General features: G+C 42.5%; 1 protein-coding gene across 1 annotated transcript; it reads right to left on the bottom strand.

Annotated features, from left to right (window-relative positions):
* Nucleotides 1-1,892: 1,892 nt before the first annotated feature.
* On the bottom strand, nucleotides 1,893-16,773 carry PTGER2 (prostaglandin E receptor 2). The gene is made up of 2 exons (XM_040225861.1): nucleotides 15,767-16,773; nucleotides 1,893-6,034 (listed from the first exon to the last, which is right to left on the bottom strand). Exons 1-2 carry the CDS (start codon nucleotides 16,589-16,591, stop codon nucleotides 5,801-5,803), a joined length of 1,059 nt encoding a protein of 352 aa, XP_040081795.1. The 5' UTR covers nucleotides 16,592-16,773; the 3' UTR covers nucleotides 1,893-5,800.
* Nucleotides 16,774-24,954: the final 8,181 nt, after the last annotated feature.

The following is a 24,954-nucleotide window of genomic DNA, read 5'->3' as shown; positions in this document are numbered from 1 at the left end:
CCCTGGGTCGGGAAGATCCCCTGGAGAAGGAAATGACCATCCACTCCAGTATTCTTGCCAAGGGAAACCCCATGGACTGGAAGACTACAGTTCATGGGATCACAAAAGAGTCAGACATGACTTTGCAACTAAACAACAACAATAATTTTATCTTTACTTAGTAGACGAGGAAACTGAGAATCCGAGAGTTTGAGTTACTTGTCTGAGAAAATCACCAGCAGTCTGATACCTGTCTAATATGCCCAGATAAATCTAAAGTTTGCTGAAAGGGGAAAAGTTGAATGTGTGCATCAAAGATGACAGGCCCCAGTGGAAGGGGGAAAGGGAACAGTCTGCTAGGAACAGCATGCTCCAAAAGGGGATGGAGGGAGAAGAGTAAAGACAGAGTAAAGACAAATCCTGTGATAACAGAAAGGGCAACCTGGACAGATGGCCTTGGGAGCCATGCTTTGTCCAGCTTTTTTTTTCCATTTTGTTGAAATTTGCTTATATATATATATATACATTTTTTTTTTACCAGCATTTTACACTATGCAGACTTGCTGAATTGTTATATATACTCTCTATATATAGACACATCCCAGCTTATGTTAGGTTTGGGGATATGGCCTACCTTTAGCACTAACTACTGGTATTTTTCTAGATTTTTCTCACCCCCTCCACCTCTGGTCTTTCTTAAAAGTAAGCTTCGGTTCCTTTCTAAACCGGTATGTGTGACTATCACCCTTTGTTCTGCTTAAGAAGAGCTATTAGGCTGTACTGCTGTGGCTGGGGAAAGCAGAACAATGCTTCAGCCTGATCTCCTTCCTCTCCTCCAATCATATAAACCTCCTTCAGGGTTGGATAAATGTAAATGCTGAGCCTCAAGGGAGCAGGGCCTAGGACAAGTATTTTGGTGGGGGAATCTACAGTATTTTACGCCTCTCCATACACTTGGGGCTGATGCCTATTCCCCAGGCTTGCTGGAGGATATCTATTTGGAGTAGAAGGCAGGAAGAAAGGCTGCCCATGTTGTAGTTTCAATTCTTGTGTTAGTGTAATTTTATTTTATTTTTTAGTAATTTTTATTGGAGTAGAGTTGCTTTACAGTCTCGTGTTAGTTTCTGCTGTACAGCAAAGAGAATCAGCTATGCACGCACATTTATCCTGGCTTTTTTAAAAGACGGTTATTTATTCATTTAGCTGGGCCAGGTCTCAGTTGCAGCACAGGGGGTCTTTTCATTGCAGAGTGTGAACTCTTAGTTGTGGCATGGGGGATCTATTTCTCTGACCAGGGACTGAACCCAGGCCCCCTGCATTGGGAGCGTAGTCTTAGTCCCTGCGCCACCAGAGAAGTCCCCAGCTATCCCCTTTTTTGGATTTCTTTCCCATTTTGGTTACCACAGAACTGTTGGTGCAATTTTTAAAAGAATGTATTTTTAATCTCCTTATGCTGGATATTCTCCATCTGGCCCCTAAGCCTACTCTCCACCTGCCCTGTGGCCTTCACGATTTTTACTGTCTGGGTTACACTTGGGTTTGGCCAGAGGGAGGAACAGGCAGAAGAGCAGGAAGATCTTCCAGGAAGGTGGTCCCTTGCTCCTTCTCTCCCTCCTTCCCTCCGGGTGGTTCCCCGGCAGCTATGCTTCCCTGCTTAAGGACAGCTTCTGTTGGGTGGGACACAGCTTTCATGACTCCTCCCTTGTCCCTTCACCCCTGGGAGTGGTGACAGCTTCCAAGGGCTCCTCCACCATCTTTGTTGATTCCTTTAACCCTGCCCTTCCCTCGGTAAATATTTCCTTCAGTCAATAGTCCTCAGTTACTCTTTTGAATGTGCCAGCTGTTTCTGTTGGAATAATCATTTGATCTGTTTGACTTGGCATATTTAAAAGAAAAATGAAACACCCGGATCACAGAGTTAAACCACCCAAATCAACTTTTAATAGTACATACATTTTATAGGAAATACAAAAATATAATTCAAGAAAATTTACTTACAAATAAAAGTCACAAAAGTTACCAGAAAAGAAGTAACTTTCTGAAATAAAAATTAATGCCCAATACATGGCCTTGTTCCATGTATACACTAGACTGTAGCTTCTGTGAATTGCTAAAATGACATTTATTTCCATAGTGTGTATTTCAGGTGATCAAACACTTTGTAAATTTAAAAAGAAAGTCAATGATAATGCTGTTAGTATAATGATTATAGGTATGTTTTAAACGTGCAATCAAAGAGGAATTCCAACAGAGTCATGTCTGATAAAGGCAGAAGATGACCATCCTGAGCAGGCATGGCAAGTCCACACATAAATTTCTGCGAAGACTGTTTCTCTGTGAATAATTCAAGTAGGGGCTCTTCTCAAATTCAGAAAACCATTCTTTTTGGCTTAAAATATTAGATTTGACTAAGGGAAGTAATGGAAAAGGAAATGGCAACCCATGCCAGTATTCTTGCCTAGAGAATCCCATGGACAGAGGAGCCCGGCAGGCTCCAGTCCATGGGGTCCCAAAGAGTCAGGAATGACTGAGCAACTAAACCAAGGGAAGGAAACAAACCTCTACTTAACTGTGAACTGATTGTCTTCCCCTGCCTTCCAAAGTCATCAAATTCGGACCTTGAAGATGTTAACTATCCCTTGGTTCAAAGCAGAGCTGACATTGCAGTAGCACGAGGGCAATCTGTCTCTGAAAGTGCACTGCTGAGAGCAGGCCAGGCACCGAGAGCTGAGCTGAATCACACTGAGGATGTAGTGATGAGGCTCGGATTTGCCCTCTGCCTGCCCAGGACTTGCAGTCTCTGCTAGTATGGCGATTAGAGGTTGGTGCTGTTTCTGACTCTGGGTTGTCATGGGTCCAGATCACTTTGAGAGTCAAGTCTTTCAGAGGCTTTCTATAGTTTCTGAGAAACCACAGGCCTTATTAGGATCTTAGGAAATTCAAGGACACAAGTTAGTACCAGAATTTCCCAGTTTTCTCTTGGAAAAGATGGTCCAGGGCCATAGTGAAGCGTGCCTGCCAAGTTGTCTCAGACGTGTACGACTCTTTGTGACCCCAGGGACTGTAGCCCGCTCTGCTCCTCTGTCCATGGGATTCTCCAAGCAAGAATACTGGGGTGGGTTGCCATGCCCTCCTCCAGGGATCTTCCTGACCCAGGGGATCGAGTCCCCATCTCCTGCATTGGCAGGCAGGTTCTTTATCACCAGGGCCACCTGAGAAGCCCCACAATGAGCCACCCAGTAGCAATTCAGCTCAGAACAGAACTGCTTCAGCCCATTCCATTTCTGGACACCTAAAGTTAGGTAGAGTTGCTTTACAGTATCGTGTTAGTTTCTGCTGTACAGCAAAGGGAATCAGCTATGCATGCACATTTATCCTGGCTTTTTTTTTTTTTAAGACAGTTATTTATTTATTTAGCTAGGCCAGGTCTCAGTTGCGGCATACTGAGTTGAATATTCACTATAGTTTTTCTCTCTTTTCATTCCATTGACTGTCGGGGACAAAGAATAAAATCTAGGTCTGCCTTTATTATAATTCAGTTTTCCGATATACCAGACTAAGTTCTGTGTTTTTTATTTAACTTGAAAATGAGTCAGCAAACTTAAACAGGTACGTCTGATGTGATGTGATTTTTAAAAAGGAAATATTTACATATCTAATATAAGTAATTTTTCTATTACCTTGAAATTTCCATTAATAGTAATTTACTATTACCTAGGATTTTAACTTTCAATTCCTTCTATGTAAATATCAGTGCAAATAAAATTTCAGGATTTAGTCATTTAACACAGTGCAAGGAACAGGAATATACTAGGAAACAAAGCTCTGGAAATCTCAGTTCTTAAATGGCTTAAACTCATATTTTGGGATCACAGAGTGAACAATTTTGTTTCCACTAGTGATATTATGTCCAAGTTTGTGCTTTTTTTTTCTTTTTAAATTTCTCAGGCATTATTCAAAAATTTGGGGGGATGATGAGGTAGGGTGAATGATTGTAGGTAACATTTTTATTTGGAGGAAGAAATGTCATCTGATAAAAGAAATTAATCTTCCAGATCCAGAGTAACTTTAGCATTTTATGTTCTGGAATTACCCATGAGCCTAATTAGTCTGTAGACTAATTTAGAACAATTTCTTATCTTGGTGGACAGGGAAGCTTTATTTACATGTCCAGATTTTAGCTAAGTTAAACTTAGCCTGGTTTGTTTAAATTAGTACAAAAGCAAACCATTCATTTATTCTTTTAAAAATAAGGGATAATTTGATATAGATTCTGTCATAATACACTGATTTCTAAATTGGTTTGGAATCACTCTTAAGTGATCATTCAGTCTGATAACTATTTATAGGAAATAGTTTTGTGTAAGCAATTCAATGAGACTTTGAAAAAACTAATATTCTTTTTTGGTTTTTATTACAGCTATGTTGTAATGACACTCACTGAAAAAAATAAAATAAATAAAGTGTCCACTATATTGAAGATCATGCTATACAGGGAAAAATTTCCTCTAATATCAAGTATTGTGTTGAATATTTCAAACTTTAATTTATAATGCAATCACACTTTAAAAATCTGCTAAATTAAATTTTAAAACTCCACTTTTATCTAATTTTTAAAATTAGTATATCCACACAAACTATAAATTGCTATTTGGGGGGGAATTCATCACGTACTATTTCATTCTCAAATCTTTTGTTTTATAACTTATTTTTGTAACATTTCAGATGAATCTATACTATAAGATATGATTAAACAGTACAAATTCACTGAAATAGTTTGATGCTGAATTTATACAATGCCAAACATTTAGATTTAGGAATATATTAAGATATGACTCACTGTATGATTTCCTATACAGCATGAGTCAAGTCATGTTTCCCAGATAAACATACAGATGAATTTTGCTACAACACAATCATTCTATAAAGTGTGTTAGTCACAGCCTCAACATCAGCATTAAAAGAGTTCAGTGTAGCTGAAGAACTGACCAAATTTTTCAGTTTTTAATTCTAATATTTGCCTCAGACATAGCCACATACACCCTTCCCTGAAAATAAAAAGTAGAATATTAATGAGAATTACTTATCTTAATAGTCTACTATTTATCGCTGAGAGGAAAATTCCTAAAGTCCTTTTAGTTACCATTAGCTTGACAGATGTTATAAAATAAATAACCTCACACTCTGACACACATCTTCTCATGGATGGTAAAAAAAGCTGACATTAACCAACTGAGCCTACTATGAGTAATACTATCGTGACAAGAGCATGCTCCCACATATACAAACATACAGTACAAAGTACTTATGATTTTCAAACTCATTGTCCAAAGAAAGGGTTTGATAAGCAATCACAAGACACCAGGCTTGGTTGCTTGCCCATATCCACTTCCTAGAGAATACATAAGTTTTATCTGGTTAGACTGTACACAATTATGTTTATAATGGTACTAGCCTAGAAGATTAAAATAGAAAACACAGTAACTATTTAGGGTTTTAAACAAATTACAAAACTACATGCTTTCTCATTCAACAAGAAAGCTTAAATCAAAAGGCACGGGATCATAAATACAGTTGGTTGTTCCTCCAAAGACCATGAACATGCTCCTTGAGGATAGGTTTTATAGATCCTTCCGACACCTTGCAAGAAGTGCCTTGTCAGCACATCTGTAGCCCAAACCACTCCTGAAATGTTTGTTTGCTCTGTTTCGTTAGGGTAACGTCATTGTGTTTATAAACTAACTTTTTTCCATTTCTCTTAGGAACCATTTCAAAATGATCTTCCAGATGGTGGTTAACTAGCACTTCTTAACTACCAGCCTCAAAGGTCAATCTGTTTACTGGCATTTGACTGTGTAGAGCAGGAAGTTTGTGTTGCTTCTTGTGTTCTTAATGAAACCCGACAGCAGAGGACTGAACGCAGTAGTCTCAGAACAGGAGGTCTCAGGATGGCAAAGACCCAAGGGTCAATTATTGAGTTAATTGATAAAAATCTAAGAGCTTGGAGGTCCCACTTTTCTTTCCGGGAAGAGTTTTCATTCATATATGCAAAAATCTGTAAGAAGCAAAAGGGGGGAAAGATGTCAGTTCTATATTGTAGCAGTAGATAGGCTCCGACCATGTGCAATTTCTTAAGGCTGAAAAGCAAAATGTGTTTCGTGTGGTGGTTCTGTCGCTGAGAGGGAGGCTGCAAAATCTCACCCCTCTCACACAAGTGTATGCCTTAGGGACACTCTGAAACAGAAGCATTGTCTCCTTTTGATAGATGGGGAAGTGAGGGAATAACAACATGTGGCCCTTACTTTCAAATACTGAATTATGATAATTCAGTGAGAGAGGGCACACAACAGAGCTTATGTTCTGGCCACTGGGCTGCCTGGGTTTGAATCCTGGCTCCAAAAATAGCTCTGGGACCATAGGTAAGAAAACTAACCTCTTTGTGTCGCCCTTTCTACATCTTTAAAATGAATGACAACGATAACAATTCCTATTCTTGGGACTGTTGGGAAGATGACAGGAAGTTATCCATGTCAGCTACTGCAAACAGTGCTCCCTTAAAACGTGCCCCACAATGATGGTCCTTATTATCTTCATTTTACCAGAGAGGATACCACAGGGCAGAAACAGTAAGGGATTTGTCCAAGTTCCCAGAACTGGTTAGTGGACAACTCAGGACACAAAGGTTGACAAAGGTCTGTATAGTCAAAGCTATGGCTTTTCCAGGAGTCATGTCTGGATGTGAGAGTTGGACCATAAAGAAGGCTGAGTGCCGAAGAATTGATGCTTTTGAACTGTGGTGTTGAAGAAGACTCTTGAGAGTCCCTTGGACTGCAAAGAGATCAAGCCAGTCAATCCTAAAGGAACTCAACCCTAAATATCCATTGAAAGGACTGATGCTGCTGCTGCTGCTGCTGCTGCTAAGTCACTTCAGTCGTGTCTGACTCTGTGCGACCCCATAGACGGCAGCCCACCAGGCTCCCTCGTCCCTGGGATTCTCCAGGCAAGAACACTGGAGTGGGTTGCCATTTCCTTCTCCAATGCAGGAAAGTGAAAAGTGAAAGTGAAGTCACTCAGTCGTGTCCGACCCTCAGCGACCCCATGGACTGCAGCCTTCCAGGCTCCTCCACCCATGGGATTTTCCAGGCAAGAGTACTGGAGTGGGGTGCCATTGCTTTCTCTGAGGACTGATGCTGAAGCTCCAATAATTTGGCCATCTGATGTGAAGAGCCAACTCATTAGAAAAGACCCTGATGCTGGGAAAGATTAAGGGCAGGAGGAGAAGGAGGTGACAGAGGATGAGAAGTTTGGATGGCATCATTGACTCAATGGACATGAGTGAGCAAACACAGGGAGATGGTAAAGGACAGGGAAGCCTGGCGTGCTGCAGTCCATGGGTCACAAAGAGTCAGACATGGCTGAGGGACTGAACAACAACAGGACACAAATTCCAAGTCCCTTGACACCTGAGCAGGGCTCACTGTTTGCTATATCCAGGTCGCCTATGTAGGCCAAAAGGCTTCAGAAGAGTCTTAAACACTGGAAAGCTGACACATCATTACACGTTGGCCAATGTTCTCAAAGTGGTATACCAGCTCTCATCTGATTCCTTAGGTATTTAGGGAACAAACAACTTTCTGATCAGATTGCAGAGAATGGAACAGCACATACCTGATAAAGATCATACACTTCCACATAGCTTACAGAAAAGAGTGAAACATGTAAACCATACCCAGTCGTTTGAAGCCAGTTCTTTGTAGAGCTCCAGGGCCTTTCATACCAACTGCAGCGGGTGAGTTAGAGAGCTATTCCTTCTTTCCTCCACTCTCCCTCACCAGAAGAAGAAATAGTTTCTTTCCTATCCCCCTAGTACTTAATTCTGCAGGCATCTGGCAATTGCATATACAAAGCAAATTGCAGGGAGGGAAAGAGTAGTCATCTTCGGGTTGCTTATGTTAGGACAATATCGGGAGGGTTTGGCAGCCATAGGTGTTTATGCCAGAGAATCTTGGCTTAAGGGAATGGAGAAGAGACTTGGCAGATGAGCAAAGGAAAAAAAAAAAAAAAACAACTGAAGGTGGATGTCCCTGAATATAGAGAAAAGAAAAAAGTTAGGTGGAGATATGCAAGGGAGCAATACTTCTCTTGTCAGCTAAATTGTTTTAGATGAGAAATTTACAGTACTTATATGGTATATTTAAAGAGCCATTTAAATATTGCTCTTTAAATTGTGACTCTTAAAATTGTGCATCTAATTATGGCACAGAATTATCTATAAGGTCTTGAATCCGGCTACAATTCAGTGTGCGTGTGTATATATATATATTGAGGGCTTCCCTGGTGGCTCAGATGGTAAAGAATCTGCCTACAATGCAGGAGACCTGGGTTTGACGCCTGGGTCAGGAAGATCCCCTTGAGAAGGAAGTGGCAACCCACTCCCATATTCTTGCCTGAAGAATTCCATGGACAGGGAAGCCTGGTGGGCTACAGTCTATGGGGTCACAAAGAGTAGGACACAACTGAGCGACTTTCACTCACTCAAAGAGCCATTTTGGGGTTTTAGAATTCAGGATGATATTGTACATAAACTGGATAGATTAAAATATATTAGTCACTACACACATACAACTGAGTGTTCTGTCATAGGAAAAGTTTGTAGCTGGGTTTATGACCAAATCTCACCCCAAAACTATAACACTGGATTGTCTAGTGGGCCACACAGAGAGGGCTCAGCTTTCCAGCGTCACAGGTCACATGTGAAGATGAGTCAGGTTTTCAGTGGCAAGAGCAGACCATAGTTCCTGGTCTCTCTAGAGTGTGACTGACCAGTGAGAAGTAAAAAATGGTTTCAGAGGATGATGCAATTCTGTACTTTATTTCCTTTTCATCACAATACTGAGCAATTTTTAGTAACGCTTAAAATTTGCATTTTAGGAGGCGGCCAATATGTGCATGCTTAGTCGTCTCAGTCGTGTCTGACTCTTTGCGACCCCATGGACTGTAGCCCGCCAGGCTCCTCTGTCCATGGAATTTTCCAGGCAAGAATACTGCAGCAGGTTGCTATTTCCTCCTCCAGGGGATCTTCCCGGCCCAGAGATCAAACCTGCCTCTCCCACATTGCAGGTAGATTCTTTTACCCACTGAACCACCTCTGTACCATTAAACACTAACTCCTCATTCCCCTCTCCCTTCAGCCAACCCTGGATTTTAATTAAAGGCTTACACAATGGATATAGGTCAATTAATTAATAATGTTTCACTTATACTCTGGAATTCAACATGTTTTTGCACATGCTACTAATAAATTTGCTATGAGAAAAATATCAAGGACAAATGTAAACCAGGCAAGTGAGTTTTAATTCCTTAGGACAGACTCTCTACAGGGCTTTGCTAAGAACAGAGAGCTTGTTGTGATACCTACAAAGCAGCACCAATGAAAGTTAGTGTCCTTTAGATTTGTCTTCCATTGAATCCCCGCAGCTTCCATATAAAACTTCATCTTGGCACTGACCTGGCACTGTTTGTTTCAGCTACTTTCCTACCTTTGATGCAACTACATAGCACGTTCAGAATTTTAGAGCAAATGAGAACCTTATTTGGCTGCTCATTGAAATCACCTGAGGATTATTAAAAATACTCTGATGGAAAAAAATAATAAAGAAATAAAAATACTTTGATGGCTTTCTCCCTCCCTCAGAGACTCTGATTTTATTAGTCTGGGCTATAACCTGGGTGTCAGGGCTTTTAATGTCCCCCGGGAGATACTAGGGATTCCCTGGTTGCTCAGTGGTAAAGAATTTGCCTGTCAGTGCAGGAGACATAAGAGATACGGGATCAATCCCTGGGTCAGGAAGATCCCCTAGAGTAGGAAATGGCAACCCACTCCAGTATTTCTTGCCTGGAAAATCCCATGGACAGATGAACCTGGAGGGCTACAGTCCATAGGATGGCAAAGAATCAGACACAACAGAGCATGAATGCATACACAGGTGATACTAACATATTGCAAAGTTGAGACCCACTGCTTTAGACCCTTACCCAATACCTGAAATAGTTTAAAAGTATCCGTCTATCACACTTAACAACAGAAGACCTACTGAGGCCTGGCCAATTAAACATGACTTGGAGTTTCCAGAGTTCAGTTCCTGATTATTAACATACAATGATTTCTTTTGAAAATGGAATCTTACGGGAAAAGTAGCTAATATTTACTGAATACTTTTGTGTCAGGTCTGGTGCTAAACAATATTTGTCTTGTATTTAATCCTTCTACAAATCTGTAAAAGTGTTATTAGTCCCATTTCTGTAAGAAGGAGATCAAGGCTTAGAAGATTAGTTACATTGACCCAAATCACACCATGGGTAAGTAGAGAAGCCTTGCTGCCATAGAAGCAGGACCAGACTTCTTAGCCACTACACACTCTAGCACCATCTGCATAAATATCCTATGATGTGAAGTGTTACATGAAATTCACCACTGACTAATTATGGGTTTGTAGGCGATTTCTTTCCAAATGTGTCACAAAGATTTATGGATCTTACTGCTCCTGTTTGTAGATTTAAAAACCATGGCTATCTAAGAAGCTCTTGGCTTTCTTTGGGGCTTTTCTTTCCTCCACACTTTCCACAGCCAAATGGCAGGCAGGGACAATCGCCTTGACCAAGAGTGTAGACATAACACATCACTTCTCTTTGGGGAAATGCCCTATAGTTCTTGCTGTCTACCTTTTTAAAAGTCAATGTAATCCCACCATTTCATATCATATGGAGAAGGAAAAGGTGTCAAGTGAAAATACTCACGTAGAAAACCTTTCTCTTAAATGGTTAGGTGTATTACAATTCTTTAACAATCCTCAAACAGGAGAATGGATACATGTATAAGTATGGCTACATCATTACACCTGAAAATATCACAAGATTGTTAATCATCTCCAATATAAAGAAAAAGTTTTTAAAAATCCCCAAATACATCACTGATGATGTTTGAATGATAAAGGGCATTCTCATATTGCATGCATATTAACTCAAAATATCAACAGGCAAAGTTCATTGTGGTTATGCATAGAGATTTCTGAATTTCTCTTCCATTACTACTAGAATTGTGATATTGTGCAAGTATGTAATCAACAAGTTTCAAATCAGTTTTACAACCCCTTTCACGTTAAATTTTACATAAAGAGCACCAGGAATGAATGAGGGAAATTCCAGTACTGTTCTCTTGTGTTTGTTCTGTATTTGAAAGATCAGATTTCCACTAATCAGATTTACCTAAAAATTATAGCCCTAAAGAATTCTAAAGAAGAAGAAATTTTTAGAATGAGACAATGGTTCACTCTTGAAATTTTAGAACCGGATAAAATGCATAAGCACTTTATCCTAATGACATGAGGAAAACAGTTTAAAATGATCAGAGGCTATTAACAGTCATTAGTAAAGTAGTGAGAAAGTGGCTAAATATGGGTTGGAAATTAAGAGACAAACAGTATCTGAGTCAAGAATGGACGTCTGATGTGTTTCCTGTGTCCTGTCTCATTTCAGAAAGAAAGAAAGTTTCCATCTATCTCTGTGAAATGATAATAACATCTGATTAGGAATTTATTAATTTATACAATATTCCTTTAATGCAAAAACTGTATGGAATATGTTATTGGTCCTATGCATGATTTTATATTGGATAGCCAAAATAATGCTTTTTTAAAAGATCAATTGAGAAATGTTTAAATGTTAACAACAAAACTTTATGTGAAGAGTAATCAGATTATTTCTTAATTTAGACCAGTATTTACACTAGTGAATCTTCTAAAATCTCAGACTCAGACTTTTAATGCATAGGTCTGTGCAGAAGCAAAAAGAAACTGCACCTTCGGTCCCAGCTCAGGCCCCTTGATCTGCTATGGAGAAAAAGGTCTTTGCCACTGTATTTTTACAGCTAAAAGTTGAAATTAAGAGACAAAGTGGTGCAGATATTTATAACGTCTTCACAACTAAATCTTGGGTTGATCTTTTCATGGGCTTCCCTGATGGCTTAGTGGGCAAGAAATCCATCTGCAACCCAGAAGACACAGGAGATACAGGTTCAATCCCAGGGTTGGGAAGATCCCCTGGAGGAGGAAATGGCAACCCACTCCAGCATTCTTGCCTGAAAAATCCTATGGACAGAGTAGCCTGGTGGGCTGTAATCCAAAAGGTTGCAGAATCAGACATGACTGATTAACTAATCACAAGCACACAATCTTCTCATATGTTACCCCTGAATAAGTATTTTCTCTCTGATGGTATTGTGGTTAAAAGCACAGGCTCTGTGTTTAAACTGCCTGCCTTTGAATCCTGGCTTGGGACCCAGGATAAGTTATTTGCCTCATTTGTAAAATGGGAATAAAAACACTACCTAAGTATTCACTAGCTTGGGACCCAGGGTAAGTTATTTGGCTCATTTGTAAAATGGAAATAAAAATACTACCTATATATGACAGATTGTTGTGAAGGTAATGGGTTAATATATGTAAAAATTAGCACTCAAAAATGTTAGCAATTTTGATGGTGGTAATAATGACCTGAACTTCATTACAGTGTACTGAGCATTTTACATTCAGAGTTTCACTTCCCAAGCTTCGGAAGTCCTAGGCTGGCATTCTTGGAGGAAGCAGTAATTGTAACTTGCCCATACTTTGGGACAATGGTTGACTTAGCAGTTCAGGTTTCCTCAGTTTCCTACCCCTCTTTCCTCAGTCCTGGGGTGCTGAGCAGGCTGGAGTCCCACTGGGTACACAGCTATGCGTTCTCCTTGTTGGGCCAATGGTGTGGCCCACTTCTTGTGTGTTGTGTTAGTTCCTCAGTCATGTCCAACTCTTTGTGGCCCCATGGATTGTAGCCTACCAGGGAAGACCTGTGGCCCACTTTGAGGGCCCAGAAAGCAGTTCTGTTATCTCAAGGAAGAAAGAGGCAGAGAGAGGGCAGATTGCTAGCATTTTCTGGAACATAGGAAATTAGTTAGAATAGTTCATTAATAATTATTTTACATTGATTACATTTTTCATTGATGCTATTTGGACATGTTGGGTTAAATAAAATATTTTAGTTAATAATTAATTTCATCTCTTTTTAAAAACTTTTTGTTATGTGGCTACTAGAAACCTGGAGAAATGCTGGACTGGAAGAAACACAAGCTGGAATCAAGATTGCCGGGAGAAATATCAGTAACCTCAGATATGCAGATGACACCACCCTTATGGCAGAAAGTGAAGAGGAGCTAAAAAGCCTCTTGATGAAAGTGAAAGTGGAGAGTGAAAAAGTTGGCTTAAAGCTCAACATTCAGAAAACAAAGATCATGGCATCTGGTCCCATCACCTCAAGGGAAATAGATGAGGAAATAGTGGAAACGGTGACAGACTTTATTTTGAGGGGCTCCAAAATCACTGCAGATGGTGATTGCAGCCATGAAATTAAAAGACATTTGCTCCTTGGAAGAAGAGCTATGACCAACCCAGACAGCATATTAAAAAGCAGAGACATTACTTTGCCAACAAAGGTCAGTCTAGTCAAGCTATGGTTTTTCCAGTAGTCATGTATGGATGTGAGAGTTGGACTGTGAAGAAAGCTGAGCGCCGAAGAATTGATGCTTTTGAACTGTGGTGTTGGAGAAGACTCTTGAGAGTCCCTTGGACTGCAAGGAGATCCAACCAGTCCATCCTTAAGGAAATCAGTCCTGAATATTCATTGGAAGGACTGATGCTGAAGCTGAAACTCCAATACTTTGGCCACCTGATGTGAAGAACTGACTCATTAGAAAAGACCCTGGTGCTGGGAAAGATTGAAGGTGAGAGGAGAAGGGGACAACAGAGATTGAGATGGTCGAATGGCATCACCAACTCAATGGACATGAGTTTGAGTAAACTCCAGGTGTTGTTGATGGACAAAGAGGCCTGGTGTGCTGCAGTCCACAGGGTTTCAAAGAGTCGGACACAACTGAGCGACTGAACTGAGAAAATTGGAAATTCCTTCTGCGGCTGGCATTTATGGTTCACAGGGTATTTCTGTTGGGCTGTGCATGCTCTCTTAGAAAAACAAGAGAATTTCTGGAGGCAACCAGAGGCCTTTGCCTTGTCCACCGGAGCCCTGGTTAGGATGTGTGGAAATGATTCCTGCCTTTGGTGGGAGATTAGTGTAGGCCATTTCTTTTTCTATTATTAATTAATTAATTTTTTATTGCAGTATAAAAGCATATAACATAAAATTCACTCTCGCAACAATTTCTAAGTGTATAATAAAATACTGTCACCCACATGCACATTGTTGTGCAAAAGATTCCCCAGAACCTCTCATCCCAATCCTACATGACTGAAACTCTACATCCACAAAACAGCTCCTCCCACCCCTCCCGCAGCCCCTGGTGTGCACTGTTTTAGTTTCTGTTTCTATGAGTTTGACTACTTCAGGTACCTTCTATAAATGGCGCCATACAGTATTTGTCCTTCTGTGACTAGGTGTAGGCCGTTTCTGAGCACAATTTTTATGTGCACCAAGTAGAATAAAAGGACATGGGGGAAAGCACCCCCCAGAGACCCATGCCAAGCATTCTGAAATAGCAGAATGTAAAGCACCATTCTGTAGCCTTGACTTTTGAATTGTCAGATAAGCCTTCCAAGAAATAAATTAATTCTGGACAGTGTAGCATTTCATAACATTTAAAGCACTGTATAAATGAAAGTTACAAGTACCAATAATCCATGGATAAAATAAAATTAGTTAATGGTCGATGTAAATGTCCTTATTAAGAGATGACTTAATACCGTTCAAATATGTTTTGTGACAGGCATCATCTCTTTCTTTTCACCAAGTCTGTGGCAGGTAAGAGTCAAGTGTTTATTCCCTGTAGGAGCAATCTTGTGCTTCTGAAGATTAGGAAGTGGAGATGCTAAAACTCAGAGTTCTCATTTCTCTGTAAGAAGTCAGCACTTGCTCAGATACATCCCAGGCTCTGCTACCCATGTTACATCTTAGGAGGTTCAAACTTACAGCATCATGGAACTAACTGCTGGTATTGCCTCCAACCAGGGCAGCACTCAGCCCAGAACCTAGGCAAGGGGTTCCTCCAAGCAACCAGTCTTTCCTCTACTTATCACCATGAACATATTATGAATTTTAATGGCAACCAAGAGTTACACTTCCAATATACATGAAATTTGGGAATCCTGTAAACTAGGTTTTGCTGAACAAGACAATGAAGGCTCTGGATTTCTGTGGTGTGGACCCTTCGCACCTGGGACCATTCTTAATGGCAGCTGGAATGCTACTGGTTGGGCATCACATTTTGCTTTGAGAGAAAGAGAAGGCAGAGCCTGGAGAACTGGCACCAGTTGATTGGGGTGGGGTGGAGGAAGGGACTGGAGGCAAACTACAGCTCAGGGAAGTCAGATTGTAACTGACAACTATCCAAAGATAGAAGGGACTGCTTCTTTCTCAGATAGGAAGCCATTCTAGCCTAGTAGACCGGAACTGGCTCTAGGATGGGGTCTGCACTGGCTTAGTGGAGGGCCAAGACTCCCTCTCAGGGGTGCTGTGTCACTGTATGAGAAACACTAGCATAGAGATGCCCATTTGCTGGGGTTAGGGAAGCAGGAAGTGGAGTAAAGGTGAGACCTGAGAGGGGAAGGCGATAGACCTTTACAAATTAGGTCATAGTTTTACAAGTTGTGAAAATCTGTGTGGTGGTGGAAAGGGTGGGAGTAAGAGGAGAGAGTGTAAGAAGGCTGCACCGAGCTCGGCTGTAGAAACCAAGTGAGTGCCTTACCGTGAAAGGCAAGGAGCAGACGGCGAAGGTGATGGTCATGATAGCCAGAAGAATAAGATGGTCCGTCTCCTCCGCCATGGATACCCTTTCCGCTCTCCTGTGGCTGCTGCCCAAGGAGGGTCCGCAGCGGCTTCTCCTGCTCCGGCGGTGCATGTGGATGAGGTTGACGATGACACTGAAGTTGCAGGCGAGCACAGCGATGATGAGCAACAGCAGCAGAGTGGCGTAAAGCCGCAGGTACGTGGCCTGCTTGTGTCCGATGAAGCACCACGTCCCTGGGCTGTACTGGGCATACTTCCAATGATCCAGCAGCGGCAGGGAGCAAAAGAGCAGGGAGACTATGTAGATAGTGGGCAGCACAGCCAGACCACTGCGGCAGGTGACTCGGCTCTGGTAGAAGTAGGGGTGTCCGATGGCTAGGTAGCGCTCCAGGGCCATGGCAAAGAGCATGAGCATCGTGGCCAGGCTGAAGAAGGTCATGGAGAAGGCAAAGTAGGTGCACACGCGCCTCTCCGGCCCCAGGGCCACCAGAGTCCGGTTCTGCGCATATGAAGCCAGCACCACGGGGCTGATGAGGCAGGTCCCAAGCAGGTCGGTGAGAACCAGCTCTGTCACCAGCACGTGGAACAGCGAGATGGAGTTCCCGCGGCCCGCGCTGCGCCCTGAGTCCCCCCGCCAGCGGCGCACCAGGAGCGCCAGCGCAATGAGGTTCCCCAGCACCCCGGCCGTGAACATCACGGAGCTGATGGCCGGGCTTTCGCCCGAGGGGAGCCACAGTAGCTCTTCGCGGTTCTCGGACTGGGAGTCGTTGGAAGTATTGCCCATGGTGGGGTGCCGGGAGGAGAGACGCGTCCTCTTCTCCCGCCGGCGCGCACCTGGCGGGAGGTGGGGTCTGAGAGCCCAAGTGCTACGAGGCTCTGAGCGAAGGGGAGGGATCCAAATCCAGAGCCCCCTGCCGGTCCCCGGCGCTCACCGAGGGCGGCCTCGGCCCGGGTCTCCTGAGGCTCCCGGAGAGGCCGCGCGGCTGCCGCATCCTACGGTGCTCCGGGCGCCTCTGGGGACCCGCCGCCGCCTCCTCCGCGTCTCCCGGGGTGGCGGCCGTCCAGGGGCGAGAGCCGGCGAGTTGCCGGGAGGTGGACGCGTCACGCTACGAGTCTCTCCGGGCGCGCGGGGGCGGAGACCGGCTAGGCGAGGGGCGTGGGTGACCGGTGGGAGCAGCGGCCCTGGTCCCTAGCTCGGGCGGCTGCTCGATGCCCACAGGCTGGCTGACCACCGCTGGGACGGTGGTGCATTAGCCCTGGCCGAGGGCTTGGAGGGAGTGCGGGGCACGGTGTGGGGTACTGTGTCCGCACAGCGTTCGCGGAAGGCAACGCCAGGGAGAGCAAAGCGACTCAGCAAGCGTTAGAGAAGTTGGGAGGACCCAGTACCGTGAGACGTGAAAAAGAAGGCAGCAACAGACACTAAAGACGGCTTGCAGTAAGACCAGTATGTTTGTTTGTTTGTTTGTTTTTCACATTCTCAGAAAGACACATCAGGAAGGCGGGGCCAAAATTAGGAGGAAGTGAAAAGCAAGCCCGCGCATTCAAGCAACCGAGCCATTTGTGCACGCAAAGCTGTCTGTTGCACCTTCGCTTTGATTTGGTTCCCAGAATTTCTTCTTTTTCTACGTCAACACGGTAACGGATAACCACTTGTTTAAGCAACCTTTTTTAAAAAAAAAAAAAGTTCGTTGTAATTGTGTAGAATTGTGTTTGTGGGTATAGCTTGAAACCACATTGTTCTCTACCAAAGCTCAGCTGCGAAAGAGAAATGTTGTTCAGCCATATATATATATATATTTTTTTTTATTTTTTTTTTTTCCCCCCGTGTTCAGTTAACCGTACAAGAGCCCTACAGAAAGACCCATGCCTGGTAAAGTTTATTGGTTGGTGACAGTTTCAGAGACTGGAGCTGACAAATATGGTTTGGTAGTTTCTTACTGCCTACTGTCATATATGCAGTCATGAAAAAGAGCTGATGTTTAAAACAAACATCAGTTTGACAGCCAACATGTGCTGTGCTGTGCTTAGTCGCTCAGTCCTGTCCGACTCTTTGCCACCCCATGGACTGTAGCCTGCCAGGCTCCTCTGTCGGTGGGAATTCTCCAGGCAGGAATCCTGGAGTGGGTTGCCATGTCCTCCTCCAGGGCAATCTTCCCAACCCAAGTCTCCTGCTTTGCAGATGGATTCTGTACCTTCTGAGCCACCAGGGAGGCCCGCATGGATAATTATTCCCTAAGGAGGGTCATAGGCACTTGGGGAAGGGAGGAGGCCTGGGAGGGGGATGGATCTGCCTAGGGAACTGGCCCGGTCGGGGGTGGGGGTGTGGGGTGGGTTGGACAGGCATGGGAAGTCATCCTGTGGGAGTAAAGGAAAGATTGCCTGCTGGAGATCACCCACCCGTTCCTGCAGCCTGCTTGTTCTCTATGACTATTTTAGCTCACTTTGATGATTCTGGCTTGGGGGATGGGGGCTGTTAACAGTGGATTGGATTGGGGATGGGAGTCCCAACAGTGCAAGCTCAGAGGGGTATGTTTTTCCCATATAATAAAGTGAGTAGTGGTGGGCTGGTGTGGCTCCAGGTCTGTTTTCTTCAGGGCTGTGATTCCTAGCATGCTGGCTTTCTGTCTCCATGCTCTTCCCCAGTGGTCAGCAGGGTCAACAAGAGAAACAGAACCACGTCATCATAGAAGTTCTATTGGACAGCGCTGCTTTAGACCTTACATGGTGGTGGGAGAAGGTAGAGGAGTCTATGCAAGGCCATTTGCTGTCTCTGGTTCTAGGGCTGAGAATGAAGTCACTGCAGATCAGCCAGAGGCAGCCAGGATAGAAAGTTGGGTGTGACTTGGAGCAAGAACAGACTTAGAACTGGAAGGGACAAAGTGGAATTCATGAACAGCTGTAGTCTTCAAAGGCAGACTGGATCTAAGTATGTGTCTCACTACTCGAAACTTTGATAATGCAGTGGTGCTGCAGGAGAAGCTGGTACGTTTCATAGAATTGTGCATGCGCTTGGCTTATGACCTGGTGAAGCTGAAGATCTGGCAGGAGCTGAGGTCTGGGCGCTGCTTCATGCCAGCAAGGAGAGCCAGCAGATCAGCTACAATGTGCTAGAGTTACTACCATGCCTGGAGGTGTGCACTGTCCTTCAGAGCGTGGAAACCATGGCCTCTGCTTCACTGTGGTCTTCCAGAGCTCATGCAACACTAAAACCATGCAGGATTCTAGAAATCAGATCCTGTTTAGCTGAGCTGACACATTACAAAGTCACCATACTGCTCCATTGGTTCAAGGCATTAAGTCAGTTGCGTATGCTTCAGCCCAGAAATAATGTTATAGAAATAATGTATTGCCTCCAGAAGATGGAATCTGGAAGTATACAATGATGTTACTCATATACAGAGAAAGCAGAAATACTGTTTATCCTTGCAAGAATCCAAATGTCCTGCCATTGAGAACTGGTCTAATAGATTTTGATATACCTATGCAACACAATAAAAAATCATTAGAAAGGATGAGGTGTATCTGTTTTTACTGATAATGTGGAGTTAAAAGCATGTAAATCATTCCATTCATATAAAATTATATGCATAAGTATTTGCACAAAGCAGCTTCTAGAAGGATATTCAGCAAAATATTAATGGTAATTTCTCTGGGTAGTACTTTTTCTTTATGCCTTTCTGTCTTGGTGAATTTTTCTATGTATTACCTTTATATCAAGAAATGCAAGGAAGCTGCTTTTTATTTAGAAAAACATTAATTACTGGAGGACTCTTTTCTACTTGGTGGAAGGCAGGGCGTTAAATGCTAATGTTTTCAATTCTCTTCCCATTCTGGTCCTTAATGAATGGGAAGGTCTTAGCAGTTTCTTGAAACTGATAAAGAAGATTGTCCTTCTTATTTGAAAATGGGAACTCATCACACATTAGGCAGCATTTCTAATGACATGGTGCCCTGCCCCACTTAAAGTGACTGCTTTGACAATAGACTCTTGGTGTCTGTCATTGCTAGCTCAATTCTGATACCACCATTACCAGAAAGTCATAAACACGGTAGCAAAAAGTCAACTAAAAGGTCAAAAAAAAAAAAAAATTAAGTGAACAGAAACTAACTTCAGGACTCATTCACAACATTAAGGGAAATTGTGAGGGAGCAGGTGGAGAATCGTAATAGAGAAATGGAAACTATATATTAAAAAAAAGAACAAAATGGAAATTCTAGAACTAAAACTTATAGCAGCTTGAGGTTGACAGATTAAAGGGTGAAACCTGAAGACTAATCAAACCTTCCTTTTCTGTCATCATGACTTTTGTGCTCCTGGGAAATATTCTCACTTTTTCCATACCACAAAACGCTTAGAGAACACTCGTTTCCTGCTGCTTGCCCTGTTTTTACCCAAGAGGTGAAGTATGGGTTTCCTATGCTCTCAGATCCCTCAAATCTCTGAGAGGTACAGAGCAACCTTATCTAGGAAACCCCGTGTAAACATCTAAGCTTCCCCAGTTCTCCTAAACTTCACCTTCCCTCATTCATATCCCATGAAACTACTAGGGGAGAAGTGGTGAAACTCTGCTCTTCCTTATCTCCTCTGATCTGGGTCTTGACCTTTAAAAGTCATAAGCTAAGAATTGACGCCTGTGTTCTGCTAAGACTGTCCTTTCTCTGAGGCAGTCAGCATAGAACTCCCTAGCTACTGCTAAAACTAGGGGATGGTCTGAAGTATCAGGAAGTACTGGGCAAAAAACCAAACAAGCATAAGTTAATATGCCAAATTAATGCCTGGCTATATTTACATTCATGTAGGCCTGTGTGTGTAACCAGGACTTGGTGGGACTTATTACATCCTCACAGGATTGAGAAACAACTTGATAAGTCTTTGCAAACCAGAGTCAATAAAAAGTGCTTTAGAAATGGATGTGAGGATACAACAGTTCTCTTGTCCTCAGACAGGAAATATGAGAAAGGTAAATTCACAACTGTTTATCAGCACAAGGGGTTAGATTAAATGAGTCACTCCAATAATGCTAGGAAGTCAAATTACCTGTGATTCTAATTTCCTTTTTAAGATTGATAGAGGACAAAGAATCTAATATAATCATGAACATTTTCTTTTACCAGAAAGCTTTATCTCTAAGAACAGAACCAACTATAAGGTAGAAAAGCACATATAACACAAAAGTAAGGCTATGGTTATTCAACTTATTTGTATAAAGTATCAACTTATTATAGAAGTTTTGGAAAAATAGAAGAAAAAAGTCACCCATGAGTGAATCCATCAAAAATGGCCACTCTTAACATTCTGATGTGTGTTTCTTTTCATTTTTCTGCTATGTACATCTTTTTCCCCCTACTTGTGATATTATATGTAAGTTTTTCTATACTTATTCTTAAAAAACTTAAAAGTATAATGATACTGAGCATAAACCCAGAGAAAACCATAATTCAAAAAGACACATGAACCTCAGTTTTTATTGCAGCACTATTTACAGTAGCCAGGACATGGAAGAAACCTGCTGCTGCTGCTGCTGCTGCTAAGTCGCTTCAGTCGCGCCCGAGTCTGTGTGACCACAGAGACGGCAGCCCACCAGGCCCCCCCGTCCCTGGAATTCTCCAGGCAAGAACACTGGAGTGGGTTGCCATTTCCTTCTCCAGTGCATGAAAGTGAAAAGTGAAAGTGAAGTCGCTCAGTCGTGGAAGAAACCTAAATGTTCATCAACAGAGGAATGTGTAAAGAAGATGTGGTACATATGTACAATGGAATATTCAGTTCAGTTCAGTCACTCAGTTGTGTCCGACTCTTTGCGACCCCATGAATCGCAGCACGCCAGGCCTCCCTGTCCATCACCAATTCCCAGAGTTCACTCAGACTCACGTCCATTGAGTCGGTGATGCCATCCAGCCATCTCATCCTCGGTCGTCCCCTTCTCCTCCTGCCCCCAATCCCTCCCAGCATCAGAGTCTTTTCCAATGAGTCAACTCTTTGCATGATGTGGCCAAAGTACTGGAGTTTCAGCTTTAGCATCATTCCCTCCAAAGAACACCCAAGGCTGATCTCCTTTGAATGGACTGGTTGGATCTCCTTGCAGTCCAAGGGACTCTCAAGAGTCTTCTCCAATACCACAGTTGAAAAGCATCAATTCTTCGGCACTCAGCCGTCTTCACAGTCCAACTCTCACATCCATACATGACCACTGGAAAAACCATAGCCTTCACTAGACGGACCTTAGTTGGCAAAGTAATGTCTCTGCTCTTCAATGTGCTATCTAGGTTGGTCATAACTTTCCTTCCAAGGAGTAAGTGTCTTTTAAGTTCATGGCTGAAATCACCATCTGCAGTGATTTTGGAGCCCAGAAGAATAAAGTCTGACACTGTTTCCACCGTTTCCCCATCTATTTGCCATGAAGTGATGGGACCAGATGCCATGATCTTCGTTTTGAAGAATGTTGAGCTTTAAGCCAGCTTAAATGTTGGCTTAAATGTTGAGTACTTTATACTGAAAAAGCCAACTTTTTCACTCTTTCACTTTCATCAAGAGGCTTTTTAGTTCCTCTTCACTTTCTGCCATAAGGGTGGTGTCATCTGCATATCTGAGGTTATTGACATTTCTCCCAGCAATCTTGATTCTAGCTTGTGCTTCTTCCAACCCAGCATTTCTCATGATGTACTCTGCATAGAAGTTAAATAAGCAGGGTGACACTATACAGCCTTGACGTACTCCTTTTCCTATTTGAAACCAGTCTGTTGTTCCATGTCCAGTGGTTTCTCAAGAGGCAGATCAGGTGGTCTGGTATTCCCATCTCTTTCAGAATCTTCCACAGTTTCTTGTGATCCACACAGTCAAAGGCTTTGGCATAGTCAATAAAGCAGAAATAGATGTTTTTCTGAACTCTCTTGCTTTTTTGATGATCCAGCGGATGTTGGCAATTTGATCTCTGGTTCCTCTGCCTTTTCTAAAACCAGCTATATTACTCAGCCATAAAAAGGAATGAAATTGGGTCATTTGTGGAGACGTGGATGGACCTAGAGACTGTCAAACAGAGTGAAGTAAGTCAGAAAGAGAAAAACAAATATTGTATATAGACGCACACATGTGGAATCTGAAAAAACTGGTATAGATGATCTTATTTACAAAGCAGAAATAGAGATATGGATGTAGAGAACAAATGTATGGATACAAAGGAGAAAAGGAAAGTGGGATGAATTGAGAGATTGGGGTGGACACATATATACTCTTGATGCTATGTATAAAAGAGATTAGTAAGAGAACCTACTATACAGCACAGGGAACCCTACTCAGTGCTCTGTGGTGACTTAAATGGGAAGGAAATCCAAAAAGAGAGGATATATGTATACATATAGCAGATCCTCTTTGCTGTACAGTAGAAACTAATACAATGTTGTAAAGCAACTATACTCCAATAATTTTTTTTAAGTATAACGAATACCTTATACTGAAATATGTATTCAGTTCACTTCAGTCACTCAGTCATGTCCAACTCTTTGCAACTCTTTGCAAATAGACTGCAGCACACCAGGCTTCCCTGTCTGTCACCAACTCCCAGAGCTTGCTCAAACTCATGTCCATCGAGTTGGTGATGCCATCCAACCATCTCATCCTGTTGTCCCCTTCTCCTCCTGCCTTCAATCCTTCCCAGCATCAGGGTCTTTCACAATGTGTCAGTTCTTCACATCAGGTGGCCAAAGTATTGAAGCTTCAGCTTCAGCATCAGTCATTCCAATGAATATTCAGGACTGATTTCCTTTAGCATTGACTGGTTTGATCTCCTTGCAGTCCAAGGGACTCTAAAGAGTCTTCTCCAACACCACAGTTCAAAAGCATCAATTCTTTGGCACTTAACCACCAGGGAGGCCCAAGGGCTTATTATATTCCCTAAACTGTTAAAGGCTTAGTACACATTACCTCATTACTTTTTCTATCAATTCTATAGGAAAGGTCAGAGATATCCTCCTCTTACAGATGACCAAACTGAAAGGATACATGTTTGAAGTTCTATGTCTAAGGAAGTTCCTTTCATTATTATTTGTATGTTTTTCTTAGGAACTAGCCTAAATGTCAAGGAAAAGAGACATATAAATATATCAGGTGTATCTGTTCAATGGAATACTTTGCAACTAAAACAAAGACCTTGCAAATCCCCACCACTCCTGCCCCCGAGTTTCTACTTTTTATCCTCTCCAGTATCATATCAAATCCAGAAGTGGGAGGGGGAAGACTATTGACTTAAGAAAGACAGCAGATAAAAATGTGGTTAATTTTATCATGTGGGCATAGATAGATATTTAGACATATCCTACAATTTGCCTTGATATTATTAAATATTTTTGTTACATAGGGTGTGTTTTGTTATGACGATATCTCTGTGTCAAAGGGGAATTCCACAGGCCATGGCTGAGTTCTGTGGTTTCTCTTCTCCATAGCCCTACTGCCTTGTAACACAATGTGATTTTGTTACTTTTTGTCATTTGCTTGTTGACTATCTCCCTCTGAAAGAACTTCAGTTCCTAGAAGGAAGGGATCTTGGTCGCTTTAATTCAGTGATGTATCATCCCAGGAACTAGAACTGTGCCTGACATAGAGTAGTGAAAGTGAAAGTTGCTCAGTCTTGTCTGACTCTTTGCGACCCTATGTATTATACAGTCCATGGAATTCTCCAGGCCAGAGTACTAGAGTGGATTGCCTTTCCTTTCTCCAGGGGGTCTTCCCAACCCAGGGATCGAACCCAGGTCTCCCACATTGCAAGTGGATTCTTTACCATCTGAGCCACCAGAGAAGCCCAATAATACTGGAGTAGGTAGCCTATCCCTTCTCCAGAGGATCTTCCTGACCCAGGAATCAAACCAGGGTCTCCTGCACTGCAGGCGGATTCTTACCAACTGAACTATCAGTAAGCGTAAGTGCTTGATAAATATGTGTTGAATGAACAGAGTGGAGCAATGGGCTGAGGCGGTGCTGCTGAGGGTTTAACCTGATGGATACAGAGAAGTGGTCACTGACTTTTGCAGAAGGTACTCCACTGGTGACCCTGCTAAGAGCTCTTTTGGCAGAATTGATGGAGAGATTAAGGAGGTTGTCCGAGAGAAAAGGAAGAAGGGATGTGGGCAATTTCAAATAAAAACGGTGCATAATTA

Source organism: Oryx dammah, unplaced genomic scaffold (assembly GCF_014754425.2).
Source record: "Oryx dammah isolate SB20612 unplaced genomic scaffold, SCBI_Odam_1.1 HiC_scaffold_26, whole genome shotgun sequence".
Taxonomy (NCBI): domain Eukaryota; kingdom Metazoa; phylum Chordata; class Mammalia; order Artiodactyla; family Bovidae; genus Oryx; species Oryx dammah.
The sequence above is the reverse complement of the archived record's forward strand: the minus strand, read 5'-3'. Positions and strand labels throughout refer to the sequence as shown.